We start from the raw sequence: 24,206 nt of genomic DNA, 5'->3' as shown, positions 1-24,206 counted from the left end.
AAAATAAAGAGAAAAAATAAGGAAAATATCAAGGCTCTTCAATGCTAAGGCATATGGCCTCATCTCCTAGTTGCTCAAACTACTACTACTTTGATAAGCCTCCCACCACGGCAATAGATTCTTTCCAAGCAGTGATCTTGCATCGGCAACATCGCCTCTCGACTATTGTGTATGATCAACAATCTTGCACTAGCGGTATCCCCTCTCGGCGACTTGCTTGTTGATCTTAAAGTGCCAGTGTTTCCCTTTATGGACTTCTTCCAACTCGTATCTTGGCTAGTCTTATGACATCAGCCATCTCTACACTAGCAAAGAAATTAGCATTAGTATAAGCATTCTAAAAGGAAGAAAATTTACAAGTCTACATTGATTGGATTGACTTATACTTCTACCTAAATTCACCTAACTAAGCCTGCTCTTCACCAGCATGGCCTTGGATAAAAACTCCCTAACATTGAAAATTGTGCCAATAACTTGTTAAAATCTCTCTCCTCCTCACTGATCAATATGGGTTCCATCAAACTTGTTGTATTCGCCAACCACCTTGACGACCTACTCACATAGAAAAAAGGCTCTATTTAACCATTGATGGAGGGACCCCCTAGAAACTTGGTGCCCTTGTTTCAAGCCAAAAGTAATGCCACCCCTTTTGATGGAGGATGGTTTTTTAGCATGAAGACGGCCTATCATGCAAGTTGTTACACTTGGTGGATATGGATTGTGTAAGTAGTTGTGACCAAAAACCTTATTGAGTTTGGGACCAAAAGAGAAAGTCACTTAGTGAAGCATCAAAATCTGAAACACTTATTCGTCTATTGGAAACCATAACCTAATTATGAGGTTGCCTTTGTACACACACAACCATCTCCTAGGGGCCTATCAGGCCTGCTCCTTAGTTGACACCCTCATCTGAAACTTTCTTGGGTATATGATATTGACAACATATACTCACCATATCTCTAGTCTCAATGTACTCCTAATAAGCTAAGCATCCTCCTTGGCCAACTCATTGGTGACATGAACGACTGCCCTCGATGTCCCAACCTCATGAACATTTTCCTCCTCATCCACATTGACAACTTCAACCTCAGTGTCGTTGCCTTGGCCCCATTGGATTCATCCCTAGTACAGACCACATGCCTTGGTAATCCTAACCTCAACCTCCACACCAACCTCGGGATCTACATCCTCTACTAGACTCTGAAGCTTAGCCCCCTTGGCCTCGACCTCAAGAACAGATCCTTCCCCAACTTGGGGACTATAGGCCTTAGTCTCCTTGATCTCGGCCATAATAGGCCTCCTTGGCCACAACCCACTCCACTTTCCCAAGCTCCATAAGAAAAGACAAAGTCCTACTCTTGGGACTCATCCCTTATATAGTAGTCTCAACATTTCAAAATCGATTCCCAATCAATGACCTAGATCTCACCCTGATCTGATAGCTCCCACACATCCTACAATTTAGGGGTCACTTTAACAAGACATATTGAAAGATGAAATGGCACATTAATGATAGCACCTGTGTTAGTCAACCTCTCATTGTATGAGTAAGAAAACAAACCACCTCAGTCTCAAAACTAAGGGGTAAGTGACGAGGCCCTTATATGGTGGCCAAACTCTAAGCCGCTATATGTCCCAAGCCAAACCGAAAAATTTGTTGATCCTAATTGGTTCGATTGCCGAGTCGACTAGTTAGTCTCACTTGGACACACAAAGGCATGCCTATATATAAAGGTATACAATAGAGTCTATTCTCAATATCCAAACCACATCTTTACTTTCCTCACCAATGAACCTCCCTGACTCGGTTTGGTAACTTCTTAACCATTAGAGAGTTCACCAAAATGACACACCTTAGGGTTCTCTCTCTTTTGTAGGTATCTTCAAAAGCAATTCAACTTGTCTAGTTGCCTTGGCTCATCTGGTTCCTAGCTATTCTATTTCCTTTTATTTGTTGCATGATTTCAGACCAAAACAGATTTAATCATTAATAATTTAATATTGGTCATGGCTTTAAAAAGAACGAAGAATAGGATTCATGTATCTAACCCCATATAGTTGGATAAGGAATGGATGATGATGATGATAAGGAGGAGGAGGAGGAGGAGGTAATTTAAGGTGATATTTGGTAACATTGTCCATTTTTTAGAAATTGGTGCCACATAAGAGCCACATCTTTTAAAAAATAATGATGATTATTTTGTTTGGTTGGCTGATTTCTCAAATCAATCAAAAAATGATTATTAAAATGAGGCCTAAAAGAGGAATCACCATTTTCAATGATTTTTCTTTTGGGGTTAGTTCCCATTTTTTGGATGACATGACATCTAATGTAGATAAAGGAAATATTTTCCATAAAATAAAAATCACCATTAATATGGCATCAATTGTATCAAACAAAAGTATTCTCAAATTTATGAAAATAATTTCAATGATATTTGAAAATATCATCCAAAGAATAGGCAATGGTACCGAACATCACCTAAAGTTTTTTATTTTGTTCATAAACAAAATAATTTAAGTTAAAGAAAGGGTTACTTGTTGACACCTCCCCTAAAGTTTTTGACTGTTGTTGAAACCTCCACTAAAGTTTAGTAATTGCAATCACCTCCCTTGAATTTTTTAAAATAGTTGCAAGTAGACCCCCTTTGTTAGAATCCTCTAACAAGAGGCACATAAATGTTAAAAATACCCATGCAATTAATACAGAGGCTAGTTTTTATAGAATAACAATAATAATGAAAAAAAATAGAATTTAAAGTTGTAACTTTACCTTTGAATGATTGATGTGAAGAGCAAATTTGGAAAATAAATCAATTTCATTAAAGAGATTGGAAGGGTTTAAACTAGCAATTCATTTGAAGAGAAAAATTGAAAAATAAACATTTTAGTGAAAAGTAACTACATGGGTATTTTGGACATTTTCATATCTCTATGTGGGGATGATGTGCCTAAGGGGCGTGGATAAATAAATACATTTGGAAAACCAATAAAAAAACCTGAGGTCATAGCGGAGACTTGGGATCAAATCCCACCTGCGGTTGGGGGATAGGTTATTCCTAGTTGTGTAAACCTTCAAAAGATATAAAAAAAAGGGAAATTTCCCAATCGGTACCTGAACTTCAAAATGTGTCTATGCAGTACCTTGGCTTCCGGAATGTGTCTAATAAGTCCCTACCATTAACAATCCATCAGTTATTTATATCATGTGATGACACGTGCCACTTAAAACTTTTAAAAATGGCAAAATTACCCTTAAAAGAAGACACTGTTCATTATTTTACCTTTTAAAGAAAACACTATTCATTATCTTCTTCATTGAAATTAAATTAAATGAGAGCAATCTCTCTCTCTCTCTCTCTCTCTCTCTCTCTCTCTATTTGTTACGTTTTTTGGGACGTTGTTGATAGATAACATGTTGATATGTTGGTAGCGTTCCTGACCATGGCAGAAGCTCTAAATAATGTGGACTCGATGTTGAACGTCATAGCTAGCCTTAATTAGCTATTTAATTTGATTATTAAATTACTCGTAGCTAACCTCATTAATCCGTTTAATCCCATCGGAAATATCACTGGCAAAATCAACAACATTCTTGATCTAGGTCTTGCCAAATTTTGTCTGAATTGCATCAATTTGAAGCTAAACATTCAGCCTCATAACCACCTAGAATCGATGATTGCTGAACCTAAAAGAGGCGAGTTAAAGACTGATAAGTTGGCACAGGATATCACAAATGCAGAACTGGCTCCAACACATCACATTTGACTAGGGTTGTCTCTTAACTTCTTTGCCTTTGACTACGAGATCTTGAATTCTCCTAATCGAGACTGTAATCTTACGAAACAGGCATTTGATGAAGCAATTGCAGTGAAAGACACATTGGGTGAGGAGTCTTACAAGGATAGCACTTTGATCATGCAATTGCTTCATGATAACCTCACGTTGTGGACATCAAACATGCATTGTGATGGCACAAACAATATAAAAAAGCAGCTCCCAAGTGCGATGATGAGCAACAATAGTTAGTCTATTTACTTGTAGAAATATTAGGGGTTCACTTCTCATGTGTTTGTTTTTTAATAAGAGAATATGCTTTGGTATCAACTCCCCCAGTTATTATGAGTTTTTAGTTCATCAACTGATTTCTTTGACCTTTAAGCTACCAAGATCTGTCGCTTTGCTTAGTTTACTGTCTTCTATTCTATTCTAGAGAGCTTGAAGTTTTGTAGTTGCGATTTTGGACATGGCAAAACTCTTGTTATCTATTCCTTTACTTTGTCACCTTTAGCGTTATTGTTAGGAAATTGGGTCACTGAAACTTGGAGGAGAAGCTCTGAGGCACGTCTGAATATATTGTCTTTTGAATGTTATTTGCCCCCACTCAGTTTCACTGAGTTTGTTGTTGGGTTACAAGAAAATCCGTTTCCAAGATACAACAAAACCTTGGGTGAGAATATGCAACCAACAATGTTGAAGAGTCTCCGAAGAAACCTTTTGTGAGACTGTAGCATACCGGATTGAGAGAGAAAAAGAAAGTGATTTTCAAAAATGTTGTATATGAAATGTCAGATTCATGCTCCTTAAATAGTTTCTAAAGAGTTATCAAGAAAATGTAGGTGCTGGTTTAAAGAAAGGCACATTGAACAATCACAATTTCAAACATTGTGATTGTTTAAAAGGTAGTTAACAGTTAATGACTGTTAATTTTGAATTATGCCTCTTGATCACACCTGATCGAATCGTGGCCATTGATCACATCAACGGTCAATATCACACCGAAAGGCCAAAGCTGCCATTCATGAGCCACGAAAGTGTGCCTCTAAAGCACCTCATTGCGCCACACGCGCATCTCCTCTACTATTTATAAGGAGTATAAATCAGTTCCTATTAAAAAACTTAAAACAAACCAATCAAAAGCATTGGATTTAATCTCTAATGAGATTAAAAACCAATAGTTACGAGGACATGTGCCTAGTTGGAATCTCTCGATGTCTCTGTACCCCCATCTTCCCAAACCATTGATCTCCAAATGCTTTACAATGTGCACGGATGGAATTCATATGCGTGGGCCTTCCTAACCGAGTCCGAAGATAGAATTTTAGTGTTTTGGAACCTTGCCATAAAGAAGCTTTTGTTTAAATTGGTTTATACAAAGTGGCAGATAAAGAAAATTAGATGATACTTGATGGGTAGTTTTGACACTTTCAAAATTAATTGACGGACTATTAATGGTAGAGACCTATTAGACACATTCTGGAAGTTCAAGTACTGTATAGACAGGTTTCAAAGTTCGGGGACTGACTGGGAACAATCTCTAAGGCTGTGTTAATTTGTATTGATGCAAAGCTGTGGCATGGCAAATGATTTGAGTGTAAATTCTGACCTATTTTTCTTTCAAAATTTAGCTTATTTTGTTTGATTGCAATACCAATGAAGTAAATTAAGACATGAAGCATAATAAAATAAAACTTAAAACAAAATTATACCAAAATTTTTATATTTTTGTATTAGTGCAAATAAAATTGCACTGCAATCAAAGTCAGCCTAAAGTTAAGGTATGATCAGGTCTATCAAGAAGTTCCAAAAAAAATAAAAAATAAAAAATGAAGGAGATTGAAGGGAGAATGACGGTTCAGCCTAGGGTCAAGGGCGGGCATGGGTACACTCAGAGATCTGCAGGTCTGTCCGTACTTTTTCGGAGATTGAATCTCTAAATAGGCCAAATATTAAATACACGGTAAATTTCAGCTACACAAGCAAATAGCCTCCTTTCCACTAAACCAAATAAACCGAAAAATGGGGAGCGACAAGAAATCAAAGAAAAGACCCTCTACTGAGTCTGATGGTCTGTAGCAACCTTTGTTTTCTCTGTATTTTCATTTCATTTCATTCCAATGATTAATTTCTTGGATTTCCGCAGATGAAGGGAAACGCAAAAAGCATAGAACAAGGGACGATAAGGAAAAGAAGAGCAGTAAAAACAAGAAGAAAGAGAATTTGAAGAGCAAGAAATCTCACAAGCATTCCAAGCACCATAGGGCTGAAGGTTTGTGGGCTTTAGTGATTTAATATGGGTTTTCGTTTGTCTTTCTTGATTTAACTTCAGAGACTACGAAGTTCCATTTTGATATAAATTATTTGTGTTTGTGATGAAATTCTAGATAAGTTAGGAACTTTTCGTACATAATTTTAGACAACTTCCGTTTGTGTTTGTGATTTATTATGTGTTCGTGGGTTTTAGTGATTTAATGCTTGCACATTAAACACTAGTAATGCTTTTGATAATCCATTACGAATATGGTTATCTGAAATACCTCAGAGGAACAGAAAACCCAGCAAACGCCCCCAAAAGAGCACCAAAATCAAAACAATAAAATACCCCTTGAGACAAGTACCAGCACTTCCGCTGAAGCTGACCCAAAAAGAGGAAAAAAAGAAAATCTCACCCTTATGACCCACTAAAGATTGCACTCAATCCCTATGCCAAGAGATGACCCTTACTTGAATTAAGAAGAAGAGAGAGAGATTGCAATTTATGATGCCAATGATTGTATAATCTCCAATGTAAAATGTGGCAGAAGAATTATGAGAAGTGGCAATTTACTTGGAATGTAGATATACATTCAAGTTTGAAAGCTGATAAAATCGTGGAGCTTATGATGCAATGTAACTGAAGTGTCAAATTCATTGATTGGTTCTGTTGGACATTTTTGATTGTTGCTTAAAGTACTGTATTTTTTTTTATCAATAACTGAACCAATTCATTAGATGATTAAGAAGAAAAAAAGGTACAACAAGAAACAAAGAAAAAGATGAGGGATAAGCTCTCTTAGTCAGTGTTTTAAAAGCGCAGGGGCCAATTTGCGCCTGAGGCGCAAGGCGCAAGGCGAGGCATGTGCCTTTTTAAGCAAGGCGCAAAATTACAAAAAAGAAAGCTAAAAAATAAAAAAAGTCAGAAAATTAAAAAAAAAAGCCAAAATTTTAAAAAAATTCAAAAATATTAAATATAATGTTAATAAAAAATATAAACTTAAATACATAAACATAACATGTAAAGCGTATTCAAATGAAACTTTAAAAATTAAAGCAAACATATAAAGCATTTTCAAGCATGTAAAACCCACGATCTCTTTTTTTTTTTTTTTTTTTTTTCCTTAATTGCATTGCTTCAAGTAGCTAATGTGATGTAAAACATATTGCATTCTTGATTCTATGAGTCGCCTTTGTACTACGCTCTTGAGGCAAGCCCGAACACGTCTATGTTAGGCCCAAGCATGCCTGGGCTGAGACGCAAGGCATCAGGCGCACTAGGCATGTGCCTTTTGAAGGGAGTGCACCTAGGACCTGAGCGAGGCGCATACCCTAAAATGTGCCTCGCCTGTGCGCCTAGGCGTGCCTTTTAAATCACTGCTCTTGGTCCTCCCCACTTCGCTTTACCCATTGAAGTCTCACTTCCATAGTTTGTGCCAGCCATCTAAATTTTCTTTTTTCATTAATATAACTCCAGTTCCTCTTGTTGCAGCCAATTAATTACTAGCTTGGAGTCACCCTTAACAACTATCTTTCTAATATTTAGCTCCTTTGCCCTTTGTGCTCCTTCCAAGACAGTCACGATCTCTGCTCTGGGTGAATCACATGTACCTTAATCAATGTGAAACCTGTTAGGGACATGAATTTGATTTCCATGAGCACCACCACTATTGGAGTTGTAGTCTTCCAATATGTTGTATTGTTTTTAGACATTGAACTAGGAATAACTCTCTTTGATACCAACTAATGTAGCAGTAAGCATGAAAAGAACAAAATCACCATCTTGTTATGGCTAATAGAACTCTTGAGTCCACAAGAGAAATTGAGAAGATCTCAAATAGAATAAATCCAAAACTTCATTCACTGTTTTAAAACCCCTTACAATGCTTTCATAACAAGTATTTATAAGAAACAAACCCCTAACTTTGGATCCAAGAGAACTCCTTAAAATAAAAGTTCCCAAAACCCAAATCCTATCATAAACTGATACCTTGCTAGTAAAAATGCTGTAATTTGCTCAAATTATGTCAGATTCACAAGATTGGTCTCATTGTATAACTAGCTGAGAAACCTTTCTGACATTATGTCAGATTCACATTGATAAAAAAATGTCAGATTCACAACCAGGGTTTGAGGCAGTTTCAAATTTATTTTTTTCCATGAAAAGAATTAAATTTATTTTATAATTGTGTTTAGGGTTAAGGTGAATAATACGTTTTTTTTTTTTTTTTTTCTGGTTTGCCTGTTCCTTTGTTTCATCAACAATTTTGATAAATTTGCATGCATAATATGGTGGAATTTGGATTCCTGTGACTAGATAGGGTTTCAGATCAAGAACAGAAAAGGGAAAGAGAGAGGGAGGGGGGTGAGGAAGAAGGATGGTAGAGGATGTTGAACAAAAGGGGACAAAGGAGAGAGATGTAGGTTGGATGGGTTGACTTTAAGGCATTATTCTATCTTCCTTAAAACAACTTTATGTTATCCAGTTTCTCTGTTATGCTTTAGTGTACCACAATTGTATGGTCACTTTGTAGTAAATTGTGTAAGGATGGCTTTTGTTTATCTTCCTTGGTTATCTTGTTGATGGATCAAAGATCCATATTTCATTTGTTCAATTGTTGGGATAAGTCTTGGATTATGGTGAAGCTTACAAGCAGCCTCATAGCAATGTGACTGCCATCTTTTGCAAGATGAATAAAACCTAATCATTGTTTTTTGATTTTTGATGCACATGCAATGCATATGTGCCTCTTTACTGGAACATATGTAAATAAATAATCTTTTTTGTTAATGATTGGATCTATTGACTTAAACAATAATTCATTCAGGCAAGAAGTTGGAGGAGAAACGTGACCACAAACATCATAAACATGACCATCACTCAGTGAGTTCTCTTATCTATGCTATATAAATGTGGACAAGATTTAGAACATTAATGTTCTCCATGCATTAAAATTCAAATAGGAACTTCTTTTTTGAAAATTAAGGGAATTGACCATTTCACCTCTACTCCCCTTTAAAAAAAGATAAAGAGAGGGAAATTGCACAATGGAAGAAACTTCAAAGTTATCATGGATGCATATAAAAACAATTATTTTCTGTCAAATGCTTGCATCTCAAATCCCAAATAAAAGACCAAAAACTTTTCTGAATGCTTTAAACATTGGTGAAAAAAAGAAAAAGACAAAAAAGGGGGAATTGGTAGCTTGATTTTGTCCTTGATCATGCCAAGGTGTCCATTTTACGTGTGATTTGCAGTATTTGCAAAATTAAGGAAAGAAAAAAGATTCAATTAATTTAAATAGAGGGCTCTGGATTGTCCTCAATTATATAAAAAGGAAAGTTACTCAATAATGCCTTATGGATTGAAGGAGAAATTGGTTTGGGAGAACACTAAGAATTAATGAGGTGGTTAGGGAGGATGAAGATAGGAATGAGGGAAAGGGAGCATAGTTTTCAAGGCGTGTAGGCGATTCTGGGTGACACTGGGGTGCCTAGTTGCCCAGCCGCTAGGGGTGGCAAATTTTCACCCAACCTGCTGAACCCACCCAGTATCTAACCCACCCAACATGCCCATTTACTTGGCGGGTTAGAGGTTGATCACCCATTGGGTCAATTTAAATGGGTTGGGTTGGGTTGGGTTGTGGATAGCCATTGGGTTAACCACTATAGATATAATTATTAATTCCTTAGCCATTTTTTTAAGTTTTCTTCATTTGAATGAAATAATTTATGATAAATGCATTAATTTTCTATTAATTATTGACTAAAATTAGTTTTGTCTCGAATCAACACACTTCACCCAAATTGATATAAATCCAAATCAACTTGACCCGGGTCCGGATCAGCTCAACTTGGTCTAAATATGAGCAGACCCGAACCACCTCGGTTCGGTTCGTTTGGGTCGGACAACCTAGTCTAAACCCGACCTAGGACAGGTCGATCTAGTCGACCCAAATCTAGAACGGGGCTTGCTCCCGGTTTGGATCGTCCGATCCGGCCTGTATCCGCACATCCCAACTCGAATCCAAACCGGCCCGATTTACTTCTCTTGGGCCAGTCGGTTCGGTCCCAAACCTATGCACAAACCTGATATGGGCTGGTCCAAGTCAATCTGCCATTAACTGAACCGGTCCGGTCTAGTCCGATTGGATCGATTTAGATCTAAACGGTTCAACCACCCTTGATGCGATTAGCTCGAAGACAATCCAATTAGGTAGTTCAAGTTGGTTTGACCGGTTTGAACCTAAGTGGTTTGGTCAAACCCGAAACCTGAACATAGTCAAATGGCTTTTCCGCTTGTGTAAAAATAACATGCATGTAATGTTATTTGAACCTTCATCACTTGTGTATATAGCAACTATTATTACCTCCAAGTTATGACCAACTTATTTGTCAAGAAAGTTAGTTTTTTTGTTTTAAGTACATAAATATAAGATCAATGGGTTTGGGCGGGTTGGATTGGGTTAAAGTGGGTTTGGGTTGAACCTAACCCATTTAATTTTATATAACTGGGCCATTAATGGGTTGGCGGGTTAGATGGGTTGGGTTGAAGCTCAACCCAAACCAAACCCAACCCAACCCGTCCGATTGCCACCACTACCAGTCGCCTACGCGATAGGAATTTTATAATATAAAGAACAACTTTTGGCTAGTTCCCTAGTTTTGTGTACCATTCAGCATGTATATTAATTGAAAAAATAACAATTCTCTTTATTAAGAACATTAAATTTTGTCTAAAAATGTGGCAAATCATCACATCTAAAAGATAAAATTCTTTTTACATATACTAATTTCATTGTCTTCAAAAATAATATTACTATAATAAATATTTAATAGAGCAATTTCATATCAATTAGCAACTAAAGAAGATTATTAACTTTGTATGATAAATATTCAAGATGGAAAGTAAAATAGAAAAAACAAGGATGGAATTTCTGCTTTATTTAATTAGAGAGAGAGAGAATAGAAAAAAAGAACCTCTTTGGGCGAGGCACCCAGCCAAGGGTGCCTAGTCACCTAGCCGATGCTTTGACAAAGGAAGGGGTAAAAATCTATAGTAGGAAAAGAAAATTTAGAATGGATGGTTGGCTAACCCAGCTACTGTCACTTGGGACTTTAAGGATATTTTAAAAAAGGTCAAATCGCTATTGAGGGACATGACAGTTAGATTTCAGTGGATGGGTAGATCGGCTAATGCCTTGGCTGATTATCTTGCTAAACAAGGGGCTACTCGGGTCTCCTTGTATTGGTCTTCTCTGTAATTTTCTTTGTCCTTTGTTATGTTTATTAACTAAAGGGTTGATGGTTTCCTCCATCTCCCCTCCTTAGAGGGGAGGTAGCATCTCGTGCCTCTCCCTAAATTGTACTTTGGCTATAAATTAATAAATCTTACAATTCACTGATCAAAAAAAAAAAAAAACGGATCCATTAAAGATGAAGAAATTATTGAGGGAAAAAAAGATGAGGGTGACGGTTGGGTTGCTCCATTGTGATGTGGGTGACCAGGGTTCAAATCTTGGAAGAGCCTCTTTATTTTTTATTTTATTTTATTTTATTTTTTAGATTGAAACCCTAGCTCAATCATCTATAATACTACTTAGTACTGGCATGTACTCTTGTTCCTGACAACAGAATCTTCTAATAACAAAATCTTAAAACAAAAAATTTTCAACTGCTACCATAGAGAGGAAAAAGCAAACAAGAATTACTCATAAATCATAATCCCTATATCACCACCACGAACCATCAAGACCAATTGCTCAATCCTCATTCTCTTCATCTCCATTACCACCTGCAGCCTTCTGGTTTTTCCGCTTCATTTTTCCAGGATGGCCACCTCCAAGGGGACTGGTTAGTGAAAAATCAATATACTTCTGTGAGTCTACCCTAACCATGAAAGAGGGAATGTTGACAACCTGTCTCCCAACCCTGATATGCCTCTGCCTGATGAGCACTCGGGCATGGTGGGTGGACTTTTCCATACCAGACTGGAGAATTTTCTCAAGCGCCATCTTCAGACATTTGTGTTCAAGTTTGGAACAGCCTCTCTATGTTATGTGCAGGGATAAGGCTGTGGACATCTGTCCCTCCCTAGACCCCATGTTGGCAGGGGCGTCATGCACAGGGCTTCCCCTTTAAGACGAGTGTGACGATTCAAATGAGGAAGAGGTTGCAATTGATGAGATTCATGAAACTAGGAGGTCAATTGATGTGGAGACAGTGGTAAATACTGAATTGGAGGTGAGCAACTCTTGTTTTTTCTCAGAGGGGGAGGAATTTATGAGGAAAACTTTTAAGGATTTGGAAGAAAAATATGGCAAACCTCCACTTTTAAGTGGGAAAGTTGATTTGTATGAGGATTCAGCTGATTCTAATTTAAAAAGGGTGGTGTTTGAGATAGACTGAGTCCGTTTGTCTTAGCAGGGAAAGTTGATTCAAAGGGTGGGGTAAAAGCTGCAGATCTGACTTTCAAGAAGATTGTGGTGCTAGAATTAGACAGGACCAACGTATGGATCAAAAAGATTTTGAGAAGATTACAAGTGCAGTAAGACAATGTAGAAATTGGAAATATCATCCTTTTGTTCAGGTCTTGAAAGTTTTTGCTAGATTGAAAGGGTGCTTAGTTGGGATTGAAACTGTCAAGAAGGTGAAAAAAGTTTACATGAGGAGCAAAGGAGGTTATCTTTAATCTGGTGGCGGTGTATTGTAATTGAGGGTCATCATTGGTGGTGGTTGCTTGGAGTCTTAAGATTTGTATTTTGTTTTATAGTTTGTTGGTTATTTTGATTGGTTTTGTTGGGTTTTGGTTGTTGAGGTTTGCTGTTGAGTTGGTCCCTGTGTTTGCAGTTGCTTTTTCTTCTTTCAGGCGACTTCTAGTCACCTTGTATTTTCTTTTTTCCTTTTAACAAATTTTATTTTATTACCAAAAGCACAACACCCATTGATGTAATCAATTCCAACTATGCCCTTACACAGATATAGAAGTCTCAAAAATCAAGATCATATTCATTCAACCCTGCAGGGTTCCAGCAACCTTAATTGTATGGGTAGAAGCGGAGAAATATGAGCCACTCCTACAGCCCTACAAGCTTCCACAGCTGTTGTTTATGACTACAAGGGATCAATTTATGTCAAAGAAACCCTAAGCGCCAACTCCAATAGGGTTCCTAATCCTCCAATTCATTGACATTCCAATTCTCTTGTTTTCTTGATTTTGGGTGCAGTTCTCTATAAGTCATCTCTAGCCTTCAAATCTCCAGCAAGAAACTTTCTGAAATCATTAAAAAAACAAGGCTATTTGACCTATAAATGATAAGCCCTTCAAATTTCCATATACATTTCTGATCCTAGTAGTGTGTGGTTCTTACATGCAAAGAAGAGAAAGAGAAACCTGATCTAATATGAAGTTGAGTTGTAAGGCAAGGAAAATAGAAGAAAATTGGTTGAATTAGAGAGAATGATGGGAGAAGAGAAGAGATGTGAGTTTAAGCAGGGAACTCCAAAGTCAAACTATGGGAGCCATTTTGTCTCAACAGTAAAACATTAAGCTCACTATGAAGGTTTGTCAAAATAGTGTAGTACTCCTCGATGCTTCGATCACCCTGCTGTAAAGTAAGATACTCCTAGAAGAGTTGATATTTCCACTGTGATGTTATCCTGACCAGAATACAGCCTTTGAATATGATTCTATATCTCTTTGGCTGTATCAAGGAATGTGAAATTGACACTTATTTTTTGGCTCCATATTCCACAACCACATCATGATTTGAGCATTTTCCTACATCCAATCACTATAGATACTCAAACCAGCCATGAGCTTATCATCTTTCAAGAGCTTTAAGCTCCTCTTAGCTGTCAAAAAATCTCTACAGAATTTGCCTAAGGGATATAGTTCTCGCCACTCAGCTTGATAGATGTCATTTGCACTGTAAAATAGTCTGTAACACAACCAAATTTGGTTTGAATTCATCACTTCACTGAGAAGCGGTCACCATAGCTTGCATGAAACATCATCAACACATTTCCACACAGCATGTATTTCTTATCGGCAACAAGAAAGAAAACAACATTCAAGTAGAAGGCTTAAACAACCACATACTGACAGACAGACACACACACACCCCACTGTGACCAATGGTGGCTCAACCAGAAATTAAGAAGAAAGGATCACTAATAGATCTGATCTCTAGAGAGAAATCAATCAGATCAGGTGAGTCTTGGTATAATCATATGTTTCAAAATTGGCTATGATACCTTGTTTTGATGTAATGAATGCTTTAGACTTTAGTAGACAGGCTATGTGTAGAGAAGAGAGGAAGAGACCAACAAAAGAGAAACTGATGAGTGAAAATGAGTATATTCTCCTCTCTCTCCTTCCCATTTGGCTGATCTTTATAGGAGTGGTTAAACATGTGTACAATGTCTAATCTGCCTTTATATGCTGGGATGGATTTAAAACATAATAAAAGAAAGACAAATGACTAACTACCCTCAAATTGGTACCACTTAACACTTTGAATATAAACAAGTCTGTATGCAAAAGGAATTGTCAAAAAAGATCTCCACCAATTCTAGGACAGTTTTCCTTGTCCAAGAGGCTCCTTGAGTTGTTTTAGCTAATGGGTAGTGGAAATCCTGGAAGTATTTGGATTCAGCACATGGACAAAAAAGGCCTGCATGTTAGAGAGTACTCTACAATTGATTTTTGAGAAAGGGTGTTTCGACTGCTGCTACAGTAGTCCGAATAGGAAGAGGAGAAGAAGAAGAAGAAGAAGAAGAAGAAGAAGAAGGTCTGTCGAAAATCTGATGGTTAACACATTCAGTCGACCCCCTTAATCTATATTAGATTCTAATAATGTTTACAAAGACAGAAAAGCCCTTACTTAAGTGTGGGGCAGAGTAACTCTAATAACATTGCCACATAAGCAAGTTACTTAATAAACAAAAGAAGACTAAACTACCCCTATTCGGCACATCTTAACACTCCCCCTCAAGCTGGAGAATATATGTCATATAATCCCAGCTTGTTACATAGATAGTTCACTTTCCCTGAGCTTAGAGCTTTTGTAAACAAATCTGCCCACTGGTCATTAGAGTCCACATGTTCTGTATTTATCTCTCCAGCAAGAACCTTCTCTCTCACAAAGTGGCAATCAACCTCTATGTGCTTTGTTCTCTCATGAAAGACAAGATTGGATGAGATATGGAGTGCAACTTGGTTGTCATAGTACAATCTCATAGGTTTATCCATGTGAAACCCAATTTCTTGTAGGAAATTCCTCAGCCACACTAATTCACAGGTAATGTGAGCCATGGCCCTATATTTGGCTTTAACACTGCTTCTGGCACAACTGTCTACTTTTTACTCTTCCATGTCACAAGATTTCCTCCCAGAAATGTGCAATAGCCTGTAGTAGATCTTCTGTCACTCACTGAGCCTGCCCAGTCTGCATTTGTATACCCAACTACTTCAAGTTTTCCTCCTGGTTTATACAATAGCCCACGGCCTGGAGCTCCTTTCAGATATCTCACAATTCTAAGGACTGCATCCCAGTGAGGTATACAGGGGTTCTGCATGAATTGGCTCACCACACTGACTGCAAAGGAGATGTCGGGTCTCGTGATAGTCAGATAGTTCAGCTTTCCCACTAGTCGTCTATACCTTCCGGGATCTTCAAATACTTCTCCTGTATCACTGCTCAACTTAACATTTGGTTCCATAGGGGTCTCAGTCGGTTTTGCACCTAACAATCCTGTTTCTTCCAATATATCAAGGACATATTTCCTTTGGCACAGATTCACACCTTGTTTTGACCTAGCAACCTCTATTCCCAAGAAATACTTTAATGTTCCAAGGTCCTTTGTTTGAAAATGATTTTGTAGAAATACCTTTAGTTTTCCAATCCCCAATTTATCACTACCAGTGATGACAATATCATTCACATAGACCACTAATAAAATCTTCCCAGCTTCTGAGTCATAGCTGAACACTGAGTGATCAACTTGGCATTGCTTCATTCCAAAACTCTTCACCACTTCGCTGAACTTCCCAAACCAAGCACGTAGAGATTGCTTCAACCCATAAATTGCTTTCTTCAACTTGCACACCTTACCACCCTCCCCCTGAGCAACAAACCCAGGTGGTTGCTCCATATATACCTCCTCCACTAGATCGCCATGGAGGAAGGCATTCTTTATGTCAAGTTGAAGGAGAGGCCAATCGTATATAACTACCAAGGAAATTAGGACACAAACGGAACCAATTTTATCCACTGGAGAGAATGTCTCCATGTAGTCCACACCATACAACTGTGAGTAACCTTTAGCAACAAGTCTAGCCTTTAGACGCTCCACACTACCATCCGGCAAGTATTTCACAGTATACACCCATTTACAGCCCACAGCATGCTTGCCAGGTGGGAGAGTAGTAAGTTCCCACATTTGAGTATGTTGAAGAGCAGAAAGTTCCTCCTCCATTGCTCGCCGCCATCCAGGTGAACTAAGAACTTCTTGAACATTGTTAGGTATGGAAATAGAAGACAAAAGTGAAACAAACTTGCAATGTGAGATAGAAAGACGAGATAATGAAACAAAATTGGAAATGGGATGGAGTGTAGAACTACGTTTACCTTTCCGTAAGGCAATGGGTAGGTCAAGGTCTGAAGGTTCAGCAATAGGAGCCATGAGAGGATCCGCATATGAGGTAGAAGTAGGAAGAGGGGCCAGTGTCATTCGACGTGTATACACTTGTCAGATCGGTGGTCGTTCAGTGGTGACCTGCACTGGATGAGATGATGAGTCTACTCCAACAACAGCCTCTGGAACTGAATCACTGACAGGAAGAGGAAGAGGAGGTAAGGGTGAGGACAAGGGTGCTTTATGACTGGAGAAGAAGGGGACAGACTCAAAAAATGTGACATCAGGGCAGTGGGATTATAACACTTGTACCCTTTTTGAGTCCGAGAGTAGCCAAGGAAGACACATTTAATTGTGCGTGCATCTAGCTTGTCTATTCCAGGACTCAGATTATGAACAAAGCACACACAACCAAAGACACGAGGAGTTAATGGAAACGGAGATAAAGTGGGAAACAAGATGGAGAAGGGGGACCGACCATGAAGAATAAAGGAGGGCATCCGATTAATGAGAAAACATGAAGTGAGTACAGCATCACTCCAAAACCTTTTAGGAACATTCATGTGATGAATCATAGACCGAGCAATTTCAAGAAAATGACGATTCTTCCGTTCAGCCATCCCATTTTGTTGAGGGGTGAAAGCACACGGGATCTGATGAATAATGCCATGCTGTTCTAAATACTGTTGAAATGAAGTAAGAAAGTATTCACGACCATTATCTGAACAGAGAACTTTGATTGGAACACCAAATCGTGTGCGTATTTCAGCATGGAATTTTTGAAAAATGGAAAATAATTCACTTCTTTCTTTCATTAAGTAAATCCATGTCATTCTTGAACAATCATCAATAAATGAGATAAAATACTTGTACCCATTATAAGACTCTATTTTGATTGGACCCCAAACATCTAAATGAACAAAAAAAAAAGGACTCAACATACGACTTTCAACTCTGGGACTGAAGGGCACACGACGGTGTTTACCAAACTGACATGACTCACATTGTAAAACTGACAACTGACTCAATGATGGAACCAACATCTTGAGAACCTTGAGAGATGGATGTCTCAGTCGGCAATGCCATTGTAGAGGAGTAAGAGAAGTTTGAAGTGCAATTGAAGATCCACCACCGTCAAGGTAATACAATCCACCAGCTTCATGCCCTCCACCAATCTTCTTCCCCGTCTTGAGATCCTAAAAAACACAAGTGGAAGGAAAGAAGGTAACAATACAGTTAAGAGCTTTGGTTATTTTACTAACAGGCATAAGATTGAATGGAAACTTAGGTACATATAAAACAAATGATAAGGGGACAGAAGCCATGTCAACTTTACCAACACCACAGATGGGAGATGAGGAGCCATTGGCAAGTGTAACAGTTTGTGATGTGGAGGTCTCAGAAAGAGAAAAGAACACATCTGGAGTCCCGGTCATATGATCTGAATCTCCATAGTCAATAATCCAGGAAGGAGTTTTAGATGACATGCAAGCAATACCTGATTGGGCATATGTGGCAGTGGTATGCTGTGAAGTAGTTTGAAGGAACCATTCATACTCATCACGCGGAACACTCACCATCTCCCTCCCAGAAGTAGATGTAGATGTGGGAGGTGTTCGGTCTGCCAGTTTACTGTCACTAATAACAACCTCGCCTGCTACAACATGATTAGCCCATTTAGAGGGAGGGCCATGTAGATCATAACGGAAATTCACTATGTGTCCTTCCCTACCACAATGAGTACACTTCCTTGTAGAGTTATTTTTTCCTCTACCATGGCCTCCCCCTGAGTCACAGCCACCCTGACCAATCATGGAATTTCTATGGCCCCCTCTAGGAGCATGACCTCCCCTTCTTGTACTATGTCCACCACCTCTAGCTGTCACAAGTGTTGATCTATCAGACTGTGTGGGGTTCTCTGTCTGTCCCAGAGAAATTCTACGAAGTCTTGAGAATACTTCTTCAAGTGTAGGAAGAGTAGAGCCCCCCAATATTTGAGCTAACTGGTTCATATTCCAACTTCAGCCCCACTGAAAATCTTGTAACATCTAGCTGCTCCCTTTGCTGTTGCTGAACTTGAATATCTGGAGTAAGGGGATGATAGACATTGAGTTCATTCCTTATATTCTTCATGCAGGCATAGTACTATTCTAGTATTTTGGTTCCTTGTTGTAAATCAAAGTACTCCTGATACAACTGATATACTCTTGTTGTATTATCTTGTCCAGAATATAGCATGCTCCCATATATCCTTAGTCGTATCAAGGAACATGAAGTTTGCACTGATTTTGGGTTCCATACTATTCCACAGCCAAGTCATGATTTGAGCATCTTCTTGTTCTCAATCATCAAACCCTGGAGAGTCAATTGGTGGCTTCTCATCTCTTACATGCTTTACTTTCTTCTTTGCCTTGAGAAAAACTTCAACTGATTTAGCCCATGGAACATAGTTCTCCCCATTTAGCTTAATTGAGGTCATTTGTACCCCTAGGTAGTCGGAGGAAATTATTACACTAGGTTTCTGATCATTGTAGCCATCTCCTATTGTTACCATTGTACTCTTTCACAGTTGCATCTAACTTTACTTCTCAGCTACAAGCTGATTGATGTTGTTCACAGTTTGATATTTCAGCACCTATTGCAGCCTCTAAATACAACAGTGGAAGCACACACTTGTTCTTATTCACACTACTGCTGACTTTACACACGTACGTCACACATAAGCATCAGTTTACCATTCACTAATCACAAGTATGCCCTCTTACAACCACTCAAAACAAATTGTGCATCACAAGCACCACAACACAGTCAAATCTGCTGCACCCAGTTCAGACTTGTTTAACACACTTAAGAGGGCATTACACAACCACAAGGAGTTCGGCAAGGTCACTGCATACCACCTTACACCACTTGGCCACTTATAGCAGCCCTAACACCACTTAACAACTTACAGCAGCCCTACACCATTCAACAGTTTACAGCAGCCCTACACCATTCGGCTACTGCACACACAGCCCTTCCTAGGGCAACAATGAACCTAGTTCTCTAGGTTCTAATCAATACTAACAGCTTCTTGTAGGGTTTATACCCAGAAATATAAGTTACACTAGAAGAAGAGAGAACCGACCTTCCTTTGAGAATATCAATCAACCATTCACTGCTGAAGTCACTTTCCTTGTTGAAGAAGGTTATGCGCAGCAGAGAGACAAGCTGTAATGTTTCTGTCCTAGGGCAAACCTGTTCTCTCCATTGACTGACCAGAAACGAAGGTGAAGAGTCACGAACAATGCTGAGGTGCTTTACCAACTGACGTAGGTCAGGAGCATGGCTCTGATACCATGTTTTGACTGCTGCTACAGTAGTCCGAACAAGAAGAGAAGAAGAAGGGTCTGTCGAAAATCTGATGGTTAACACATTCAGTCGACCCCCTTAATCTGTATTAGATTTTCATAATGTTTACAAAGACAGAAATGCCCTTACTTAAGTGTGGGGCAAAGTAACTCTAATAACACTGCCACATAAGCAAGTTACTTAATAAACAGAAGAAGACTAAACTACCCCTATTCGGCACATCTTAACAAAGGGAATTCATTAAAAAATTGGAAAGAATCAAAAGACCAGTTTTCCTTCCTTTTAGGTGACAGAAATGGAAACTATTTATGCAGTTAGGATTTTTTTCTTGGTATTTTGGAACCACCAGTAATTGTTCTACAATGAATTGTATGTATATGTAATATGATATGGCTCACATAGCATAAATAGGGATATTTGTTTGAGAGATTGGGAAAAAATTCTATAGCCATCTTTTGGGAGGAAATTAGTTTGTCTAGTTTTGTAATTAACCTGTGACAGGAACAGGGAAGAACACAGAAAATAGTGAAGAGGAATGGAAAGAACAGAAGTGGAGATTGCTGGATTCAAGTGATATCATCAACCCAACTTTCTCAACGTATATAACTAGCAAGTAAACCCATGCGATGCATGGGGTTGAATAGAAATTCGGATAGGTTTGGATTGACAAATTTGGGTTTTGATATCAGTTATGTTTAGGGTTTATCTTGGGTTGGCCCTTAATACAAGGAGGAAGATGAAACAATGGTGACATGGGAAACAAAACAGATAAGCAATTTGCCCATGAAGAACCAATGAAAGTATTCTTTCAATAAGAGAAAAGCGTTAAGGATAATGACATAACTACCTATATTTGTACATCATATACTCTTCAAAAAATTTGTTTGGACTCTTGTCTATTTTTGGTGAATAGGGAATTGGTTTTGATTTTCCTAGAATAAGGGGATTTTGGGTGTATTTTTCAGAAGAGATAAGTTTCCAGATTTGATGAGTCCATCAGAGAATTAATAATACCATGGTTAAATGTTTTACCTATCATAATACTAGATTTCTGTGAATACATTTATCGATCAGGATAGGATGCTAAAGAAGAACATTAAGATCTCAATGTGTTAAATTCCTTCTATCACAGCTTGGAAGAAATTAAAGTCATCTTAAAAGAAGGTGAAATACAGAGATAGATGACTTGAGTGTTTGAACAGATGGTTGGTGAGTCCCTTTTCATGTACAAGGATAGGTAATCCTTCTACACTCAAAATTCATATGGAAAGATTTCTACCAAAAAAAAGTCATATATTGAATCAGTTCTCCTGAGTCCATGGTAGCTTGAAATTTGCAAATGGGGATCATTCTAACTTAAAATGTCAGGGTTATTAAATAAGAAGAGATTATTGTTCTGAAAAAAAGAACTCATACTGGAAATGGAAAAAGACAATTGCATCTTAGCACATACTTTTGCGATGTTTAGCTTTGGACTCAGAGCTATTATGCCTTGAATCCTAGTTATTTTATGTAAACACTATGGAATTTCCTGGACAACCAGAATGTTATCTTACATCCGGTAACTTGTAAATTGTAATAAAAGTGCCAAAGCAGCCCGTGGAAGTGATAGGCTAGGAGGAAGACAAATAGGTTATTGTTCATTGGAACTGAAATGGTTTTATGATTATTTTAGCAATTTATACTTCTTTACAGACACGTCCATGATTTCCATGTCTGTTCATGCAACACTGGTTGGACCTTTGTTTCACATAATAAGTATCAGCACTCACACGAACCATGGAGCAAGGCTAAGTTTTGTTCTGAGATGATGATAGAATCTTAACAGCCCTTCTCATCTGGCAAGCACAATTCTTTGGTTTCATTTCTATTGTTTTCATGTGATTGATCAGATCTAGCATCCAACTCTGAAAGCTCTCCAAGAACATCTATCAGAATTTGAAGACATTGCTTAAAGCTTTTCTTTCATTCCTTGTGGCATTTTTCTAAAAGCTTGAAGCTTTTTTTTTTTTCTTTTTTTCTTTTTGTTTATATCTTCTTCCACAGCTGAAGGATCATCTACTCTAATACAATTTTAATATATTTTTAAATAAAATAGAAAAATAGGCAAAACAGAGAAGGGATATGGCCACTTTGAGGGGATTGGACTCCTAGAGAGTTCTTTCCATGTTCAAATACTAGTTGAGTTGCACATGCAATTTGAGGGATTGTAAAGATATATACAGACTTCTAATACAACAAACTCCCACAACCCTTACATGCAAGAACACCACCAACCCACTAAATGCCAACCACTAAACTAACTAGCAGTTTTCATTTTTCATCACAAGATGTTTCCTAGTTTGGCAAGTAATTTTTTGGTTAATGACTTATTTTCTGATGCTTGGTTCTTGTCTGCATAATATGAGATCCAGGAGCTTTCTAGTGATGACTACTACTCAAAGAATAACGAGTTTGCAACCTGGTTGAAAGAAGAGAGAGGCTTGTTTTTCTCTGATCTTTCATCTGAATCTGCACGCGAACTGTTTACACAATTCATCAAGGACTGGAACAACCAAAAGCTTGATTCTCGATACTATGAAGGCATCTCTAGTGGTCCACGGACTGCCCACAATTGGAAGTTAGTTGATAAGAAGTGAAGTTGCCAAGTTACAACTGAGTTTAGCCACTGAGGACTGACGAGATTTTGCTTTTACCTTTGTGGTGTACTTGGATGCAAATTACATGGTTTCTCTGTGCAATGAGTGTATTTTCAGTTGCTGAGAGTTCAATTTTCTGTAGAATTCCTTAATACTTGCATGTATGAGTGATGGAAGAATAGAAGATCAGTTTGAAGATACCATGACGATGCCTGCTACTGTGCTATATTGGGATGGTAGATTTATACTTGAATACAGGTCACAGTAAGAAATTAGAATTAAATACCCATCTTGGAGTCCGGATTTGCTCCTCACAGAGCGTGCCTCACACCAACCTCAGTTAGAAATGTAAAGTGGGCTGGGTACTTGTGTCAGAGATTGGTTTCAGTCAGTGTGACGTCCGTTCCAATCCAACAGCCTTGAGGCTGTTGAACGGTGTGAGCATGGATTTGCATAAGCCGAACTTCTTGTATCATATGATCTTGTTGGCTGCCTGTGCTTTAGTGGGCCGTGCTATGGTGGCATGTGGGCTTGGGCAGGCTGTGCCTGCCTGGCCCATAACCCTTCAAAGGTCAGGTTTGGCACAGCCTACAGTAAGCCCAAGTGAGTCCGAGTTGGGCTGTGCCTTGTGCACAGGCCTGGGACAGGTCCTTTTTTTTGTTTATTTTGTCATTTTTCCATTTTTTGCTAAGTAAAAAAATGATAAAAATTGGAAAAAAATAAAAATTTAACAAAAAACTTAACAAAATACAAAATAGACAATTGGAAAGAAATTTTCAGAAATTTTATTTCATTTGAATTTAAATATTTAATGAATACAAAGCAAAAAATAGCTTGAAAAAAATATAATGGAATTGGAATAAAATATAAAAATAATGTAATAAAATTAAAAAAACAAAATTTATAATAATTTTAAAATGTTGTACAATTATTAAGTATACAAAAAATGTTGACTTCATTATTTTGATATTTTCTTCAAGTTCCATCTCCTTGATCTCGATTTTGATTATTTGCTTTTGGTGAAATATCAAGTGAAGTGTTATGCCCTCCTTGATCTTGTAGCTTGTCTTTATCATCCAATCAATCCTTCAAATATATACTCTTCTCCAAGCTTTTTATCATTTATGCAGCTTTTTTTATCGTCAAAAGCCCTATTGCACTAAAATAAGACTCTGATGGAACTGTCAACATCAAAGGGTTTAGAAGATCATGTGTCATGATGGTAAGAACTGGATAATTTTTTATGTTCATTCAATCAGGCTAAAATATCAAAATTATTTATTTCCTCTAAGTTAAGAGAATCTATTGGCTTTGTATAATTATCTTGTAAATAAAAATTAAGTTCAGTAAATGAACTTGATGATGAAGTGGCATCTGATTTATGCCTTTTATTTATTAAGGTCCAAACTCTATCACATTAATAATATTTTAAAATTTTAAATTATTTTTATATTTTAAAAAATATTCACTAATTATAAATAATTAAATAACTAAAATACAAAAAGTTGAGTAATAAAAACCAAAAAATGCATTAGTTGTATCATA

General features: G+C 37.7%; 1 protein-coding gene across 2 annotated transcripts; it reads left to right on the top strand.

The window, feature by feature from the left end:
• Nucleotides 1-5,541: 5,541 nt before the first annotated feature.
• SCI1 (splicing regulatory glutamine/lysine-rich-like protein) lies at nt 5,542-22,864 on the top strand. 2 transcript variants are annotated; one of them, XM_088956010.1, is made up of 4 exons: nt 5,542-5,848; nt 5,924-6,049; nt 8,862-8,917; nt 22,437-22,864. In XM_088956010.1, the coding sequence occupies exons 1-4, from the start codon at nt 5,800-5,802 to the stop codon at nt 22,659-22,661; spliced, it is 456 nt and encodes a 151-aa protein (XP_088812136.1). In that variant the 5' UTR covers nt 5,542-5,799; the 3' UTR covers nt 22,662-22,864. The 2 variants fall into 2 exon arrangements, with proteins under 2 accessions (XP_088812136.1, XP_088812135.1); XM_088956009.1 differs by having other exon boundaries at nt 22,431-22,864.
• Nucleotides 22,865-24,206: the final 1,342 nt, after the last annotated feature.

Source organism: Nelumbo lutea, chromosome 7, assembly GCF_056320005.1.
Source record: "Nelumbo lutea isolate HS-2025 chromosome 7, American lotus-T2T, whole genome shotgun sequence".
NCBI classification, from domain to species: domain Eukaryota; kingdom Viridiplantae; phylum Streptophyta; class Magnoliopsida; order Proteales; family Nelumbonaceae; genus Nelumbo; species Nelumbo lutea.
This window is presented reverse-complemented; position numbering and strand designations above follow the sequence as displayed.

Excerpts from the sequence above, each read along its gene's own strand:
- SCI1 (XM_088956009.1), top strand. The coding sequence starts at position 5,800 with ATGGGGAGCGACAAGAAATCAAAGAAAAGACCCTCTACTGAGTCTGAT. Across the intron at positions 6,050-8,861 it reads CAAGCACCATAGGGCTGAAG|GCAAGAAGTTGGAGGAGAAA; the intron begins GTTTGTGGGCTT and ends TAATTCATTCAG. Across the intron at positions 8,918-22,430 it reads ATAAACATGACCATCACTCA|ATCCAGGAGCTTTCTAGTGA; the intron begins GTGAGTTCTCTT and ends GCATAATATGAG.